This window comes from Merops nubicus, unplaced genomic scaffold, assembly GCF_000691845.1.
Source record: "Merops nubicus isolate BGI_N331 unplaced genomic scaffold, ASM69184v1 scaffold25678, whole genome shotgun sequence".
Classification (NCBI taxonomy): Eukaryota; Metazoa; Chordata; class Aves; order Coraciiformes; family Meropidae; genus Merops; species Merops nubicus.
Genome location: NW_008625483.1, coordinates 29,448 through 48,905, shown reverse-complemented (window position 1 = coordinate 48,905; position 19,458 = coordinate 29,448). Strand labels below are relative to the sequence as shown.

At 48.1% G+C, this 19,458-nt stretch overlaps 1 protein-coding gene across 1 annotated transcript; it reads left to right on the top strand.

Moving 5' to 3' along the window:
* Positions 1-706: 706 nt before the first annotated feature.
* On the top strand, positions 707-18,473 carry VSX2 (visual system homeobox 2; the record flags this gene model as incomplete). Its single annotated transcript, XM_008945704.1, has 3 exons — positions 707-830; positions 16,829-17,009; positions 18,092-18,473. Coding segments are annotated over 3 exons (640 nt in total), but the record flags the coding sequence as incomplete, so codon positions are not given.
* Positions 18,474-19,458: the final 985 nt, after the last annotated feature.

Here is a 19,458-nt window from a genome sequence, read left to right as displayed (position 1 = left end):
GGGATATCGGAGCAGAAGCAACCAGGGTAAAGGTAGAGGAAGGGAGCTTGCACTGGCTCTCATGAGGAAGGACTGGTGAAAAGCAGTGAGGAGCAGAGTGGAAACCTCTGGAGGATTCAGCCAAGGACTGGGCTGCAGGGGAGGATTATTTGCTCGTGGAGATTCAAAAGTCTAAAGACCAGCAACTGGAGAAGGACTCAGCACCTCTCCAGTCGGGGTACTGAGGGGATGGTGCTTTATCTAAGTGTGACTAACAAAGGGTTAAGAAACCTCTGGGTGCAAGAGGAGGAGGAAGGTGGTTTTAAGCCAGGCCAGGGGTGGGTGCACTTTCCTGTTAGAAGAGGGGTGAGGGATAGGGACTGGGACATCTGTATCCTCAGGAGGAGCAGCAGGGTCTGAGATGTAAGAGCAGCTACCAGCACTGCTGATTGCAGGTGCTTGCTGCTGGTGAGGGACTGTCTCCAGAGGGAAGTCCCTAAAGGGAAAGTGATTTGTAACTGTTTAAAGGATGTCTTCTGCCATTTTCTGGTTCTCCTTTCACCCTGGCACCGGACCTTTTGTGCACAGAAACACAGGAAATGAGGGAAAAGCTATGTGTTAGTAGGTTACCCAGGTTTCTATAGCTTCTCTGTCCATTTCTCTGACTCCTCATCATCTTTGCTTCTTTTTCTTATGTTTTTTGATTAAAGAGTTTTACTCCCCTCAGGACAATCTTCACATCCTACCAACTGGAGGAGCTGGAAAAGGCCTTCAATGAGGCCCACTATCCTGATGTATATGCTAGAGAGATGTTGGCCATGAAAACAGAGTTGCCAGAAGACAGGATACAGGTAATCATATATTTTGGAACCCCTTATCCTGTCCCTCTTAGTCGCATTTTTCATTCCTGCCTGAAGAAAAGGTGGTAGTCTAAGAAGGTATAGGTATTGCACGGAATAAACCTCCCCAGACCGTCCACTGCTCTTGTTGAGTAGACAACCAGATCAGCGGTTTCTGGTAGATTTGTGTTTGGTGTTTGTAAATGTGTGCTGTATGTGTTGTGTTGAGCCCAGTGATTCAGGGTGTGCATAACAGAGGGAATCTCAAATCATTGAAGGGGCACTGATATACAAGGTAAGACTGCAGCGTTTTGAGGTCTTGGTGGTATAGGCAAGAAGAGAGCCTCCTGGAGACTGGGTCTGTGTGCGATGGAAAGAGCTCACCTCTGCTCCTTTGGCACGGGAGGATGCACAGGGATGTTGTAGGCAGCTAGTTCCACTGTGGATAGGACCACGATGTGGGAATGATGGGTGAGACCCAGTGAGGTGTTTCCACCATCTCTGCACTTTTATGGCATTTGCCTCCTCAAGTGAAGTTTCCCTGGAAGTTTCTGGGGACAATCTCTTATTAATGTCTTTTAATGTTTGATGTTTAATTGCATGCCAGTCCTGCCATGCCGCCATGCCGAGGCAGAACGAGGCTGTGTGGAGTATTGCTGCTCTGTGGTGGATCTCCAGTGGTGAGGAGCAGCCTGAGCTGCAGGGCTGTGCCAGCCTTTGGCGAGCATGGCAGACAGTGTACAAGTAATCCTTACAGCCCAAAAAGCCAGAGAAGACTTAAAACTGCTGTGTACAGCATGGGATGCACAGTGTGCTTGCACAGACCAAACATGATGTTCATAAGGATGGACTCCAGCAGCTTCTGCTTCCTCCCTCCTCCCCATGTCCCGCTCCTGCCAGCTTGTTGCACAAGGCACAGGACTGTAATGACCAAGCCTTGAACCCACTTTTGCTGGTGCAGCTGATGTTTTTTGGCTGCCTGGGGGTTAAACTGGCCCGATTCCCTGCACAGTGGCAGTGGCTGCCTTTGTGGCTGGTGAATAGCAGTTTTGACAAGAGGCATTGGCCTGAGTGCCACGTGGTGTTGGGAGGGTCTGGTTTTCCTGGTTCCTCCTTCTGCTCAGTCCCTCATGCATGCCCAGCACCTGCTGATCTGTTTCTTCAGCCTGTGCTCTTTGCTAAAAAGACAGCCCAGCAGGCTGCTCCATGGATTTGGAGGGTAGCTCAGAGGGCACTTAGCAAGGTAACATTGATGCTGTGAGGTGCTGAGGCATGACCCTGTGCAGGGACAGGGAGATCCTCCCAAACAAAAGTGCGGCCCTTTTCCCCTCAGTCCTGATCCACACCCCCATCACCCTCATTCTTGTGCTCAATCTAGAGTGACATTTTTATAAAAGCAAGTTGTGCTTCTTATCCCGTTGGGCTGACAGAACTCCTGTTGACATAACAGCTTGTAGATAACCTGCATGCTGACAGGATTTCCACCAGTCTTCAGAGGTAATGGCCCATCATCTGAATGCATCTGATGCATTAGGATTTTGCTCTGAGCAACAGACCCTGATGCTCTGCCTCTAGACAGAGTGAGCTGGATGGAGGTTCACTTCTCTATATGTGACCCTATAGAATATAAAGTCATGAGGGGAAAGACCTGTTGAGAGTTTAGTGTTGCTTGCACACACTATCTGATGCTGGGCTAGGAAAAAGATCCTTTGACTTCACATAAAGTGCTTTTTCAAGGAAGAGGTTCATCTAGTGGCACAGAATATATTGAACTGCAGAGGCACCACTTCTCTGACCAGAGCTGAGGTGAGGCAGAGGGAAATGTTATGGCAGGCAGTGTGGAGCTGGACACTGCATCTATACTGCTTCAGCATCAAGAGCATCCTTCCAGTGCTCTGACTCAGAGTTTCATCTGGTTGGGAAGTGAAATAGTGGCTAATACATCTTAGCTAGGCAGCATGTCTTTCTGCAGCTGGCTAGTGAACAACTGCCCACTGCCTACTTCTTGTACTACAGAGTTTTTAAACATAGGAGTGCTCCTTACTGTGACCTCTTTGCCCTAGAGATCAGGTTAGACTTGAACAGCAGAAGCACCCTGTTCTGTGGCTGTTCTGAACATCAGGTACTGCTAAAGGCACATGTATTCCAGGAAGGAGTGCTTGTGAGTAACACTTTTGCTCACCATGAAAGGGAAAATCATGAGAAACGGGAATTTCTGTGGCATGTGTTGTGTGAGAGCGCAAGCACCCTGCCAGGGTGAGCATCAGGGCCACATAGGAGTCCCAAGCACCACTGATCTTTCCAATGGGTCAGCACTTGACTGCCCCTTACCACATATTCTATGAAGCTTTTCTGTCTGTCACAAGCCATGACAAGATGATTCCCAACCTTGGTCATGCTAGTTGATATTTCAGCTCATGTTCCTTTTCAACTTTAGCCCCTTTTTTATCAGTCTAATTCTTTCCCCCTTGTTATGATGTTCACACTCTCTAAATAAATCTAAGCTATTCCTTCTCCTGGCTGTCACTTTTGGTTTTCATCATCACTTAAGCAAGCTGTGAAGATCTTTTCTTAAATCATTTTTCATAAATCACACACTAGTCTCTTAATCATGTGGTTGTTCTTCTACGAAGCCCATCTTGCCTGTCAATCTTCCTGGAGATAAGGGACCACATGCCTACAGCTGCACACTGCGTGTGTTCACACGAGCTCAGCTGGACTTCTGAGCCTTTGCAGAAACAGCCTCAGATAGCACTGGTCTACTTGCATCCATATCTATTTATTTCTATTTATCTAATTCACTCTCTTCAAGCTTTTTTTAGACAGATTTTTATTTTTTATCCTCAGGATTTTCCCGTTAGTGTTCTGGGTTTCATATGGTATTTTATTAACTTTAACTAACAAGCATAATAATGTCCCCACCAGCTCCAACAATTGTGAGAAGTAGATGCTGGAGATGAGCATGAAAGCAGCTCTCAAGTGATACTTATTGAGTACTTTGACAGCTTCCTGGGATTCTGAACTTCTGTAAATATCGTAATGTCCTGAAGTAAGAAGTTCTACAGCAGAACTGCATGTATTAAGTAAATCTTGCTTTGAATCTGTTAACATCACTTAATGTCCCTTGGAGGAGACAGGTGACAATGAATCTGTATTCCCTTCTTCATAATATTTATAATTTCATGTCATAGTTTTTTGTTCTTTTCCTTGCATAAGTTTCTAACTGCTCAAGGGAGCTCTGTGTCTTTGCATTTTCATTGTGGCTTGCAGTTCCTCCCATCTTTGGACTGTTCTCTCCCTTTTGTACGTCATTAATGAAAGTGCTTTCTAAGATTGTTGTGAGCATCGCATGGTGTGGACTTGCACAGCATTTCATGTGGGTTCCCACTGGATCCACACCTAAGACTGATATTTACCCTTTATTTTCATTCATGGAATTATTTCTCAGGAGGTAGTAGTCAAAGAGAAAGTAAATCACCTATGAAATTTGACATGAAAGTGAAATTCAAAGAGTAGAATTGAGAGAATGGTACATAGGAACTGCTTGTATTAAAACCTCCAGCAGAATACTACAAATAGCCATCAGGGGCCAAGAAAGTTATTGGTTTGAGAGAACACTGAATGCAGGAAAAAAATATTCAAATCCTCCATTTAAAGAGAAGATGAAAGTCTTTTTTTTCAAGGCAGCACTGTTTCACATTGCATGCATCTTCCTCCCATATTGAGTTGGCTGCTCCTGCAAGGAACATGAGCATCCTCCTGTTGGGCAATGTGGGCAAAGAATTTAATTTTCCTAGTGAGACACTTTATACAGGTCAGACCAGATGTCACTGTGGCCATTTTACAAGATACTTGAAAAGACTACATTAATCAAAGTATTCAAAAGAATGTTCAGAAGAGTTAAGTGCTGCTACTAGAATAAACCCATGCTGTAAAATCCAGGTGAGGTAAGTAGATTCTCAGGGGGAAGTATCTATCCTTAATAGACAATGGGAGATATTCAAAATGGCCTCAGGCTGACAAGTAGTCTGACACCTGACTTAAATCAGTTTGTTTCTCATAATAGATACTTTTCAGTGTAATGTGTAGATCTTTGAGAAGTTATCCCTGTTTAACTTATTATTATGTGACCATTCCAAACTTTAAACACTAGTATCTACAATATTAAGGTTCGGTAACAGTTTGATTTGGGATTATTAAAATTACTGTGTGTGTTTTTCATTACAGTATGTATCCTACTGATCAAACAAATCAATCAGTTCAGTACTTCCGAAAACTAAGATCCATTGTAGAAACACTAGATTCAACTTTTAAATGAACTAATCAATTAAAAAATAGAATAAAAGTGCTAAAAATGGTTAGTTCTTGTTAAATGATTGTATTATAATTACACAAATGAAGAATTTTGGGACAAATAAAATTGCTTATATAAGGAAAAGGAACCCCAAGGAGACACTGTTGTCATGTGTGAGTAGAGGCTGCCTATGTACCCAGCAAGCTTTGTCAGCTGAATCTGTGCCCAGAATGGCCACCATGAGATTTCTTAGTGCTGCAGAAAGCAGGGGTGGTGTTGGTCTTTCTAAGCTTATGCTTGCCACTATTACTCTTAGTAAGTGAGAACCTGTCTATTTGTGCTAAAACTTTGGGTGGCTTAGAAGAGGGAAAGGCCAGCATGAGGCACAGTGCCAGTGGGTTCCCACCTCTCTCTCTGTACAGCACTTTCATGGAGATCTTGTAGCTGGAGGGAAATTACCAGAGTGATTAGGGTGGTTTGAGGTAGATTATCAAGGCAATGGAGGAGCTGAGAGTGTTGCTGCTGTATAAGCCAGCCATTTCAGTATCTTAATTTTTTTTAAGAACCCTACAAGCCCTGCAAGAAGTTAATCATGAAACAGAACTGAGCAGCTAGTGCTGGCTACCTTTGCCAATAATTCTTGAGCACTGGGGCAAGCTACGGCAGTGTGGTACCAGATAAGTGTCATTAACTTCCCTTATGCTTTTAGAAATGTAGGAAGTGTACAAGTGAGAGTAATAGAACTAATCAAATTCACTGGCTTGGTGAGAATATTATTATGAGTGTTTCTCATGGCGTATGGTGCATCTCTGCCTCCATGTCTTTAATTGGTATGTGAGGAGTTCGTCCACTTTGCTGCCTCTTCAATAACACGCTTGTTTAGTTGATCTAAATTCATATTCATTTCCATTTTTCAATTAAGAGTTGTTTAATTTGGCCCTTTCTGTAATGGATTGTTTTCATTACCCTTTATTTATGGCCCGTTTTCAGTCCATGTGCTAGAACTTCGTTTACAAGTTAATTACCAGAGTTTCAAACAGAGGGGCTGGGTGATGAGCAAGAGCAGGGGCCCAGGCAAGCCTTCCCAAAGAGACTACTGTCTGAAAAATTTTACACCACATGCCTTTGGACAGAGGAAGAAAATGTGGCAGGAGATAGGAGGGAAGATGGAGGTCTGGGAACATCTCTTCAACTTACTGTGAAGTGGGGACTCTCCTGCTTGTTGCTAGACCACGCAAGTTACCTGCCCTGCCTGTGGGATTATCCTGCTACACACAGCTGGGGCTGTAGGTGCCCTTTAAAAAGTGGAGTTTAGTGCAGAGATGGAGGTATAGAGTTACAAATGTCTTGTATACCCAGGTACCACTTTATCCCGGTGTTCAGTTCACTTTAGACACTGATAATTTTCTAAATGGGACAGAAAACCACACAAAACCAAACTTGCCTGTCCTTGCCTTATGTTCTGTTCCTTGCAAGATGTTTATGGCTGTCGCAGCATAAGGCACACTGCGGTTTTGGTGTGCTCCTCCACAGTATCGGGAGGGAAACGGGGCTTTGCAGTGACGGGTCCTTCCTTGTCCTCCCCAGGGTTTAGAGAAATGATCACTGAGGGTCAGATAACTTCAAGTGTTAGGACAGTTAAGCTCCCTGTGAGAGGGAAGAAAGGTAGGCAACTAAATATGGCATAGCCTTGTTCCTGTGAAGTGCCTTGGCAAGGATTTTCCCTGTTGTGGCTAGGACAGTGAGGAATGGCTCTGCAGGCTACATGCCAGGATCTGACAACTCAGACTGGCTTCCTGAGGTGCTGGGGTGTAAACCTCCAGCCCTGAATGAAGGCTGGCATATGGATGATGTCCACAACCAGGCAAGAAAGACCCTCCTGACTGCTTTTCCCCCAGGGTCTGGTCAGCCTTGGGTGGGAGTTGATGAGGAGATCATCACCAGGCACCCCCACCTTATATAACTTGGGTGTGGGACAAAAAGCCACCTCTATAAGAGCTGACTGCTTGCAGTGGGGTTGGGAGGTTTGCTTATATGGTGGATGTGTTGTGTGGGGGGTTTGGTTGTGAGAAAGGCTTCCTGATGGTGCATAGCAAGTGGAGTTCCCAGGGTGATAGGGAGAAAGATGAGTCCCTACTGCATAATTGGACTCATGGCCTGGCTACTTTCATCTTCCATAGCTTGGATCCTTGGCCAGCTTGCTCCCTTCTCCATATCCTATGCAGTGAGTGTATTAACTTATTCCTTCCTCTGGTGGTACAGCACCTTGGATTGCTTATGATTTAAGAGCAGAGGGAGGAATTTGGCTGTTAGTCTGTGTGTTAATGATAATATCTTTTTATATTGGGCAAGTGGTCAGCAGAAGTCTTCCCTGCATTTATCCCCCTGTTTTCTTAACACTGATAGTTTAATGGTAACACTCAGTGTTACTTAGAGTTAGTCTAGGCACTGTGACTCTTTGATCACTTAAGCTTTTCTAGAAATGCTACCCTAAGTCTGTGTTGCATTCACTCCTTGTTTTAATGATGGGCTGTCTTTTCTTTGATGCCACAGCAGTTTTCCACAAGTGCTTTTTAACAGTCCAACAAGTTCAATAGTTAATTCCCCTCCAGGCTTACGATGCCTGGCAGAGGGACCAGGTGATGGTTGTGTGTTCAGGTTTTCCTTTAATGACCCTTTATCATAAAGTTTTCCTCCTTTCCTGAATTTGAATAGAGATTTTTCTAACAGTTCAATAATGCAGGCAATTTAGAGACACAGTTAATTTACCCTCTCCTTTTTTTCTTAATGGATCTATTTTTCTCTGTACTGTTTATTGTTTATCCTGATAGTTCTCAACCAGTTCTTCTTATTCTTCTGTCAGCACATACACAAACATCCTCTGCCTTTTCACTGTCCTTCTTTGTGGGTGTTCTGTGCACAGGCCTGTGCAGAAATATAAAATACTACTACCATCCACTTCATGCCCCAAGCTGTTGAGAAGTCTAGCCCTCAACAGAAACATAGATGACCCTGATCTCCTTACATGCAAGGCTGGTAGGTCCTTCTGTGGAGTAGAAAAGAAAAACCTGAGCTGGAAACCAAGCTGTTGTTCCAGTATCTTACAGCAAAGGTGGCTTCCAGAGACTGCCTTCATCAGAGGCTGCGAGAAAGCCTTAAGCACTCTTGTGTCTATTCTGAGCAGTGCTGCCCCAGGAGCAGCAAAAGATGTCCAGCGTAGGAGCTGCCTGGTGTGAGAAGCACAAGTTTTCTCCCTTCCTACTTTCTGTTTCAGCAGGTTTCTGCTAAGGTCCTGTCTCTGAGCAAAGCCAGAGATGAAACTTTGACTGGCAGTCATCGGAGCTTTCAGCTGCAACTTTCTCTACAAATTCATAGCAAGGGAATGTAAGTGAAGCATTGCTTATACCTGGTCACCTTTCTGTGACTTATAAAAAGGCCCATGGCATGCATGTTACACATTCACAAACATGGGGATTATGTCCCCTCCATGGTCTAGAAGTAACCTACTGACTGACTCCTGCCTGTCTGTTGGAGCTGACCTGCTACAGTGTGGATAAGCAGTGTCACTTTGCCAGGCTGGGTTAGCCCATACTTGTGTTGTTCAGCCAGACCAGTGCAGCCAGGCTGCCCACCCAGGACTCTGGGGAGATTGGGCTCACCTGCAGCTGCAGGGTCCACAGGTATGCCACTGAGGAAAATACCTTTTGATCTGCACTACCCTTTCCTCTCTAAGGGCACTGCTTGGCTCACCCAGATGGAGGCTGAACTGTGAGTGTTGTTGGGGGAAAAAAAGCCTTGGAAGGATCTAGCCAACACATCCCTGTAAATGCACAATGATGAGTATCTGTGCTGGTCACTGCTCTCAGCCAGGTGTGCCAATGGTGTATGTTCCAAGATAACTCGTTTTATGTCCATCAGCTGTTTCTGATATATCTAGGTCTCTTCATATCTTTGGTTTCACTGCCATCCTTCCAACTCGGAGTCCCTTGTGACTGCCACTACAGCACCCCACCAACTATTAAATGATTGGATCAACTTGTAGAGCTTATATGATGGCTATGACTGAGATCAAAGCTTCAGAGGCTAAATGACAATAAGGGACAGTCACTGACTGGAAGATCTTATCTTGGATGAGCAAGCATGGGGGATACCTAGGAACATCCTGGTGAGCTTGGATGTGCTGCCCTGGTGCCTCTGAGGAAGGCTGGCATCCCAAGTTCTGATCTTGATGCCTGTTGAAAGGCATCATGAAGGGGTTATGATCTCTCTTCTCTGACTGCCCAGGCTTGCTCTGCTCTAAAATGAAGGTGGTAATGTGGCGCGTCACTCCCTGTTCAGAGTGCATCGCATAGAGAGATTTACGAAGACCTATGCTAAGGCTTCCTCTCTGCCAGCAGACCTGCAGAGCAGTGTTATTGGGGGAGTAGGAGGAAAAATGAAATTATACAGGCAGGATAGCAGCTTGGTTAATGGAGCCAGGCACTGTGAGCACCCAAAGGATAGATGTGCCATATCACCTTTTGTGACAATGACAGTTGTCTCCCTGGGTTTGTGTGGACTGGGATGATGGATGCACTCTTGCCAGCTTTCCTGTGACTATCATGCACCCACAACCCTGGTGTTTTTTTCTGTTTTTCAATCAGCATGTTAGTAAAAGAGGAATTTGGATGTTTATCTGCCATGTCCTGGCACCTGGGGGTCTATATGCAGCAGTAGCTCCAAAGAAGCTGCTGGTCAGTTGTCATCATGGTCTGCCCCTGAAGAAGTCAATGTCTCTGGGATGCATCTACTGAGCAGATGTGTTGTGCTGATTGAGGGTGTGCTGAGCCACTGATCTCACTATCCCTACCATGCACATTGTGTGCACACTTGTTTTTCTTTGGGACAGATGCATCCTTGCATCTGATGAAGTCCTGCACTTATTAAAGATTACAACAGGTGAGAAAGCATGTTGCCACATGAGATGGCAAGGTCAGGTCAAAACCCCAGATTTGCCGAAGGGGTGCAGTTTAAGGTATGTTGCCTGGTCAAGAGGGATTTTACAGCTTTGGCTGCGTAAGTCAGATAAACTGCAACAAGTAGCTATACTTAGCCAGGTAGTGGAGAGGGATGAGCACTGTCTCACAGCTCATCTCGGTACGTCTAGCTGGACCTGTTAGTCAAGCGGGTCAAACAAATCTCCCAGCTGTTACCAGGAAGGGCTCTTGCCACACTGTGTACAGGAATTGTTCTTTCTAATGTGAGCTCAGAAAGCTTTCCCAGTGTTCAGTAAAAGGAGGGATGATGAGTCCTGCCATCAGCCATGCAGCCCATGTACAACATTTACTGCTCACATTTAACTTCATACCCACTTTACGCTAGCCATAGAAAGTGATATCACCATAAACAGTGCCAATAACTTTAACATTACATTTGTAAAGAATGCAATAAACCATTTCCTGGCTTACATGAGTGGTGCAGTCTCTACCAGCAGCCTGGGGACAGCAAGTTTTCCTGGAGTGACTGCTACAGGGGAAGGATTTGGGGAAGCCCCAGGACCCAGTCAGACCTTACACTCTAGTGGCAATTCATTATAAAGCCCCAGGGCCCATGAGTATGGATGGGGACATGCTCCAAGGAAGATATCAGGCTGGGTTTTTTTTCAGTGCTCACATCCTCTGACTGAACCCGGCCAGAGCCACTCATCCTGTTTTTCTAGTTCAGGAGAGAAGAAATCAGGCAGGCAGAGGTGTAATGAGTTTGCAAGAAGAAACAGAGCTTCCCTGTGCCAATGCTTTGTTGTGATACAGTGAGGTGACAGGAACAGTCCAGAGCAGAGCGGTGAGGAAAGTGACATAAGCAACTACAGGGTGCTGAGGTAGATGTCTGGGTGTATTCCAAGGCAATAAATGCCACAGAGGGAGGAGAGCTGGTGGGTGAACGTGAGATTCTGCGGGTTGGGCCCAAGCTGGCTGGATCCCTGGGAGAAGTGTAGTGCTGGATGGACCTGAGTGTGTTGGGTCAGAAAGCTATCAGCACCATCACATCATATGGGATTGTGACAGTGAAATGTAACCCAAGGCAATGTCATGGGAGAAGTCCAGAAAGCTCCCAGGCTGCCTGGCTGGGCAGGACAGGGTTTCTCCACTGTGTCCTTGTTTGATGAGCTCAGTATCAGAAACGGCTTCTTTGCAGGGACTGTACAGAGTGACAGTTCAGCTCCTGGACAGTGAACTTTTGCACCAAAGGAATTGTCAGAGAGCAAAGAGGATGTGCCTGCTAGTCCCTGGGCAAGGGAGATGGTCTCAGCATTGCTGCTGGGGGGGGACTTGGGATTTTGTCCCTTGCCTTAGTTACTGGTTAGCCAACAGCCATGGGCAGCGACTCCCTGCGGTCTGGCAAAGGCTTGCGCTGGTGGAACGAGCGCTGTGTGTCCGGGTGTCTGTGCGCCCTTCTGTGTGGACGTGGATTTGCTTGTGGCCATCTAGTGGCCATTTCAGCATGTGCTGCTTTGGGCTGGGACCATCTTGTGCTCCACACAGCTTGGTACTTCAAACACCTCTGTTGAAATGCTCTGTCAAAGGCAGTGTGTGAGATCTGGTACAGTAAAAATTACCCAGTATCTACCCTAGAAATTTCCTTAAAAAGCTGAGGAATGCTTCAGCATGGAAAATAACTTTTTTTTTTTAATTAGAAAGGCAAAAAGGGCCATCACCAATTCTCCCGTGTGCCACAGCTCGGAAAGCAGCAGCCAAGACAATGAGTGTAACCGGTGAAAATGTTAGGTTGAAACAATGCAGAAACAATACACGGTAACACTCTAGATGCCTTAAAATGCCCCATTGCTAATTCAGATTCCTGGCTCCTGGCCAGCCTCAGGGAGAGTTCTCTCTTTAGCAGACAATGTTTCAGGAGCTGATTAGGTAAACAAACTAATATGATGAATGGAGATAACAAGGACACATTGAGTTTCACATCCCTTTGCAAAATGAGAGATTCCTCCTACTACAATTTGCTCTTCTGCATCATCAATAATCCAAAGAAGTGTCAGTCATCATTTGTGATTCAGAGGAGGAAACTGGCAAGAATAACCTTGCCAGTCTGGACTTAGAAATGCTGCAACCCTGCAGTCGAGCACAGAGTGCTTCAGCTTTTACTGCTTTGGACAGTGGGCACTGAGGATGAGAAACAGATGATGCTGAAGGTTAGAAACATCCCCATTTTTAAGGCTTTGCAATACCACTGATTTTGGTATGGGGGCCTCAGAAGAACAAGCATCTGGAGCAAGAATCTAGGAGATGACACTGAAGGTGCTGTTGTTTGCTGCTGTCTTGCTCCATAGGCTGTGGCTGCTCTTGGAGAAGACTGTCAGTGTGATGTGCCCAGTGGGTTAGAGAACGTGATGCTCAGCTCTGACCAGATGATAGGGTTTGAGTTGAGGGGCAGACCCTCTCTGAGTGAGGTGTTGTGCTACCCCCCTCTGTTTGCCTGCTTCATACTTAGAGCAGTTTGCTGTTGTAGCTTTTCTATGCCTAGAGGACCAAAGCCCAGGGATATGGAGGAGCCTGCAGGTTCTGCAGGGTGTGCAGGCATACCCAGTTTGCAGCATGCAGTGAGCAATTTCTTATCCTGCTGCTGGTGCACAGAGGGTGTCTGGCAGCCCTGTCAGATGTACAGTTGGCTGCTGCCCCCAGCTTGGCCATGGCAGGTGACCACCCCAGGTCCAGCCCTTGGTGTATGAAGAGCTGCACTTATGGCACCTCAGGAAAAGCCCAGGAGAGGGCTTTGGACTGCTAAACAGCAAGCATGGGCTGAACTTAGATGCTAACACATCCGGTGGATAGCAAGACAAACCTGTCCTATTTACTCAGTGGCCCATTTTTTGAGAATACGATTCATGGGACAAGCTTCCCGTGTTTCACAGAGGGTGCACATGTGGTAATAAAAAGCTGTAAATCATCTTAAGATGTAGCATACTTGTCCAAAAGACACCTCTGAGCATCAGATTGTCATAGCTTTGCACGAATGCCTGACATGATTCAGTCTAAAATTAATCAGTGGGTTTTATCACTGCTTGTGAAGTATGGAAAGACAAACACAGCCTTTTCACCGTACTCTGGGCTGTGCAATGAAGAACCAGATGAGAGCAAGCGGGAAGCAAGGTGCATGGTACACAGTCATGTCAACAAAGCATTTCACAAAGCTGAGCTGATCCATATGATGGGATGGGGCAAGAGGAAATACGGACAAATCTAAACATTTCTTGAGCAGGCTGAATTTTACAGAGCCAATGGAAGTGGTAGAGTAGATATCTCCAAGCAAAGACAACAAGCAGCCTAAGAAGACACAGAATACCAAAATCACAAGTCAACGTAAGTGTAACAGTGAAACTCTCTCCAGGAAAAGTGACATGCTAATAATAAGTAACAGCATATTTGGAAGTTGTGATTGATGTACCAACACGGCCAAAAATACCTCAGAATTACTAAAACTGGCACTTAATTCAGCTCAGAATCAAGGTACAGGAAAATTCTGGAAACACATTGGGAAATTTGAAGAAGGCAGCAAGATCTCTCACAATAAAGTCGTACTGATGGAAAAATCTCGATAAAAACAAAATCCCAGGAACAGACCACAGGGAATAATTTTGCTGGTGTGAAATGGCATGAGTGCTGTCAGTGTACTCCTCAGGATGGGCTTCCGGCAGAGGTGCTGGGCTGGGGTCTGATCCCAGCAATATTGAGTACTGAGTATTGAGCACCATTGGTTTCACTTGACTTCATGCCTGAGATGAAGCCAGGGCTTTTGGTATTAAAGCAAGATGGTCAGTCCTCCTGGATTCTCTTCTAAAAATTCTGGGATTTCAAACTTTTCCTTTTCCCTAGTCAAAACCAAGATGAAATTCCCATTAAATGACAAAAGTTGGTTTGGGAAATCTCAGAATGATTTTAGCGAGGTGTTGATGTAATTTTGATTTTCCTATTTGGCTTTAAAGCATAGATTTTGCATGTCTTATGCAGCTGAAATTCAAATACAGCATTCAGAAGAAGACCATAGATAATTTTGATTACACTTCCACTGGCTGGACGCAGTTTTTCCTGTGCGATTGAATCAGCATTTTTTGATTGAAATTTTTCCACCAGCTCTAGTCAAAATTGGGCTGCCAGCTGGCAAAGCTTCTGCTGTCTCTGACATTTGCATGGTTCTGCCATGGGAAAGGGGATGCTCCAGTGCAGCAGGTTTAGTGGCAGTGGGCAGCACTGAGGCAGGCTGAGACCTGGCCAGAGAGAAGGGCAGGGGAGCATGAAGTGTGGGGGAATATGTCTGGGGCATCAAGGCAGGAGGAAGGGGAAGGGAAGAGATGGAAAAAGGATCGGTGAAGAGGCAACTGGGTAAAAGAGGACTGAGAGCTTAAAGTTTCCCACTTGATACTTAATGGAAAAAACCTGCTCCTGGCTGAGATCCCAGGTATGGCAACTGGTGGCAAAACCAGCTGTGTATAGCAGAGCCCTGTACATGGAAAGGTGTTGCTGCAGCCCAAAACCAAGGCAGATTTTCAGGCACAAGTGCATGGGTTGTGCAGGAATTTCTCCCTAAAGCCAAGGGGGAGAGAGAGAGAGAGAGAGAGAGAGAGAAGGTCTGTGGTGAGGGATGTGACTGTACTGGTTTATCCAGGGCAGAACAAGCAGGATTCCTTTCCCAGTCTGTGGGTCAAGCTGCCCCCTCGCAGCATGGAAGTGTCTAGGTGGCTGCCCTAGTCTGATGGGTGAGAAGGAACTGCAGGGATTTGGGTATCCGCTCCAGCTCTGCCCTCTGGGAGTGGAGAAGCACATGGCCTGGAGTGGGAGACCCTGTCAGTGCCCTGCTGGCTGCACCGCTGAGCCAACCCGTGTGCCAGGCAGGCAAGGAGGAGAGGGCAGAGACAGGGAGCTGTGCACTCCTGAGGGTCCTTGCTCAGGCCCCGGTAGATTCACAGCCATCTATGGTCCAGGGGTTATATATTGGCGTCTGAAAGTGTAAATCAGACTGTTTATCATGCAGAGGAGGTAACGTGATGAAGCAGCCTGGCTGTAAAATTTCTCTGACACGCACAGAGTGTCTTCTGCTGGGACAAGCTGGGATCACTGCCGCTGGGACCTCCACCTCAACCACCCTGCAGAGCTTCCTGTGGGGCCAGGCCAGCAGGGCTCCCAGGAACCACCAAGGCTGAATGTCACCAGTGCTAGCAAGCCACCCACCCACACTGCAGCTCTGTCCCCATAAGGCTTCAGTGCTGGGCAGGAAGAAGAGGCTGGCTTGCCCTGACAACTGAGAGCAGGACATCACTCTGTGGCACCAGTTTTGTGGTCCTCAAGGCAGGGCTGGGGGTCTGCCCCACTCCTCCTGTGCTCCCTACTGCAGCCTGAGCTCCCCCACCGCTATGGGTGGTGGGGACAACAGAGGGTTAAGCTGTCAGTTCTGTAATGTTAAACAGGTGTCAAAGGCACCTCCATATATCTGCAGATTGAAATCAAATTCTTTGCAGTATAAAAAGATAAATTACCCAGGCGATTCCCGCCTCATCCCACTCATCAGGCCAGCGCCAGACGGCAAGCAATTTTTTTTTTTAATGTGCTAACGACCTAATCAAGCAATCAAGTCGGAGAAGATTGCAGAGTGACCCCGAGCATCCATCTGCCAACGAGACCCCGCCATTCATTTCCATTCTGCCGTGTACTTTCCGGGAAAGGGAGGGGAAAAAATAGAAAAGAAAAAAAAAATCCTAAACAAATTAACACCCAATTTTCTGTGAGTCTAATTAGTTAAATGAGGAGGTGTTTGGGGTGTCCGTGGGGAGGGAGGGGCTGTCTCTCGGAGAGGGGCCTGGTAACTCCCTGGCATTAATTAGCGCGGGTCAATGGCGTGGTTCCCTGGGGACCAGCTGCTTTAATTTCCCGTGATATTTCAGTGCCTGAGGCCCATCGATTCAAACTGAAATTAACTTATTTTTCAATCAGGCCTGGGCTGCCCCTGGGGCTGACTCTTCCTTTGCCTCCTTCTGAATAGACCTCGAGCAATTTTTCATCTAAAGCTGATGCTTCTGCTCGGTGGGAAGGGAGGGGAGCTGGGGAGGGAGGAGGGTGAGGGAGACAAGAGGAATGGAAATCGGAGAGAGAGTGCACTAATAGATTTCTGCGAGCATCCCCCACCACATCCCCACCGTTGCTGCCTGCCTCTCTGCTTGCTGCCCCCCAGGTCACAGCTCAGAGATTATTCTGCCAATTTTCTGAGAAGATGAGGGACTTTTCAAACTGGGAATTCAGGGCGAAGCGCACAGATCAGCTTCCCCCTTCTCCCTCCCCTTCTGAGCATCCGCCCCCATCCCAGCCCTCTCTGCAGGCACCGCTGCCCACAGCCCCACGCCACAGCTCAGACACCCAGTAAATAATGAAAGAAAATCCCAGGCACAAGAGGCAAAAGCTGCTAGAAGAAGGTGCCGTGATGGCAAATTAATTGCATCCTGCAGAGAGGGATGGGCTCTGCTCTCATGGTTGGCCCTCGCTGCTGCTTCAGGGGAGGCAGGGAGAGAGAGATGGTGGTTGCTGCATGGGGAAAGAGGTTGCGGTGCTTTTGGGATGAGCACCCACGCATCTGCCTTCATCTCTCTGCAAAAGCACATGTGTGTTCCCACACAAGAGGGGACTGGCATGCCTTCTCCCCCTGACAACCCCGTGTCTGTCCTTGTCACCCGCCCCAGGTTTGGTTCCAGAACCGCCGGGCCAAATGGCGGAAGAGGGAGAAGTGCTGGGGCAGGAGCAGTGTGATGGCTGAGTACGGGCTCTACGGTGCCATGGTGCGTCACTCCATCCCGCTGCCCGAGTCCATCCTCAAGTCTGCCAAGGATGGCATCATGGAGTCCTGCGCCCCTTGGCTCCTGGGTAAGAGAGCAGCTGCCTTTGTGGGGGATGGCAGGTGGGTCAAGATGAAGTGGGGAGATGTGAGGAAGAAACCAGAGCCATGTCAAAAATATGGGTGAAGGGTGGTGGTAGGAGGTCCCCATGTCCTGCTGCCCTCCACCCCCCTGCCCGTACCAAAACAGCCCACATCAATAAGATCTGACTGCTCATCCCAAATCCCTGCTGGTCCTTGAATCCTGACCTGCAGGATATGGCTGGGGCAGCAACTTGCCCCCCCCATGGTGGGTTGTTAACTTTCAACTGCTGTGGCATGAACATCCCCCATGCCCAGTGCTGGAGCAGGGGCTCCAGCCCTTCCCCAAGGCAGAAGGTCATCCCAGCCTGACTTCCCCGGCTCTGTGATGATGTGTGGGGTGCTGGAAACCCCAACTGCACTCTTCTTGCCCCAAGTCCCAAGGGGAACAGGCTGCTTCCTCCTCCTGTTCTCAGCACCTGGAGAAGCTCCATTTCTGCCTGGTTTCAGCTGATTTTCTGTGGAGAGACAAAAGTAGTAGCTACCCTACCACACTCCTGCTCTTTGCTTCCCACTTTCTGACCTTTCAGGCTGGTTCTGTCCCAAATCCGGTGTCTGGCATCTTGACAATGGGCTGTCCTGTCTTTCTGTCTGTGTGAAACTGAGAGAAGCAGAGGGATGGGCTGTGTGAGGAGTGGGTTGATACGGGAGTAGGCAATGGGGGGCTCTCTCCCCCCAGTCTCGGTGAAGCTCAGGCAACTGTGCTGCTGTCTGAGCCCCTTGCCCCCATGTGGAGACAAGTTAGCTTTAGGCTCACAGAGAGAAACGAAGGGGAGAGTAACTCTAGACCTCTGGGGGCAGCCCCAAGGACATGGATGCTGGTGCTGGGCTGCCCCAGCAGGCAGCTGCCTTGCCTGGGCTGCCTTCATACAGGGGCCATAGCGACCGGCTCGCCGTGACTGCTGCGTGAAGCGAGGGTTTCTGCTTTTCCTTAATTCTGGCCTCTCTTTATCTTTGCTGTTTTCAGTTCAAGATGGCTTTCCCATGCCCAGGCGCTTTTCTAAACCCGAATACCAACAATTCTTTTTAGGGATGCACAAAAAGTCTCTGGAGGCAGCGGCTGAGGCGGGGAGGAAGACGGAGGTGGAGCGCCAGGCCCTGCCCAAGCTTGACAAAGGTGACAAGGAAGAGAGGGGCCCAGATCCCAAAACCACCATTTCCCAGGAGGAACTGAGAGAAAACAGCATTGCTGCCCTCAGGGCCAAAGCTCAGGAGCACAGCACCAAAGTCCTGGGGACCATCACAGCTGGGGACACCTCAGCCCAGGGCAGGAAGCCAGAGACAGGGGAGGAAGCGGCAGCAGCAGAGGATGAGAGACAGACGGAGAAGTTGAACTTGTCGCAGAAGGAGGAGAAGCTGATCTAGGGGGGGAAGAGGTGGCGGAAGCCAGACCCAACAGACACTGTGTCCTCCAGGGGCTGCGTTCCCCTCAGACTGCCAGGCCCCCCGGCCGCCCCTGCCTGGGGAGCAGGACCCTGGTCTCTGTGTTTGAGGCTGCCTGGAAGGGCTGCCCCCGCCTGGTCCCCTCAAGCGTACCCTTACCCCTTGCTCCTCCACCCCACTGGGCATTCCTCACCTGCCCAACCCTTCCTATTGGGGGACCGGGAAGTGCCCCATCATCGTCTCCACCTGAGAGGACATCGAGGCTGTGGATCCTTTTGGCCTCTCATGACCAGCTCTGGGGGTCTCTCCACCTGCAGAAGCCCCAGACCCCAACCGTCACTTTGGATCAAGTCTGTCCCCTGCCACCATGCCCCTCCTTGGTGCATGTCCCTCCCCAGTGCTGCCTGGGCCCTTTCCTCTGGCGCTCTCTCCCACCATGCCCCAGGCAGAACCACCATCTTCCCCTGGCCATCACTTCTGCCTCTGGCCCGAGCTGCAGTGGGACCAGCCCATGGCAGTGTGTGCATGAAATGGCAACTCTCTGTCCTGGGTGTTTTGCACCTTCCATTTCTCTCTCCCTGCCCGGCACTGGGGTCTGCTGGAAGGGGCTGCAGCGGCCTTAGAGTGGCTGAGCTTTTGCTTCTGTTTGGCAGGGAGAGGCAGATTTAGCCTCTGGGTGTGACAGCTTGGTCCAACCTGGCACCTCGAGGTGACCCCAGACCACATCACTGTCTCCCCACTGGCCCATTGCTGGTCACCACAGCTGGGTCTTTCTTTGCCCTAAATGCCAAAGCCCTGCATCCTGCAGGGGGACCAAATGGTGAATTTAGTTACTGAATACATTATTCCCAGCAACACAACAACATCGGCCCAATGTATTTATTGAATTAAATTTGTCCATCTCAGTCTCTGAGTGTTAAAGGGAATGACAGCCATGCACATGCATCCCGATACAGCTCGTAACATGTACATATATCTCCTAGCTGGCCCCATACGAGCACATGCAGACCCACG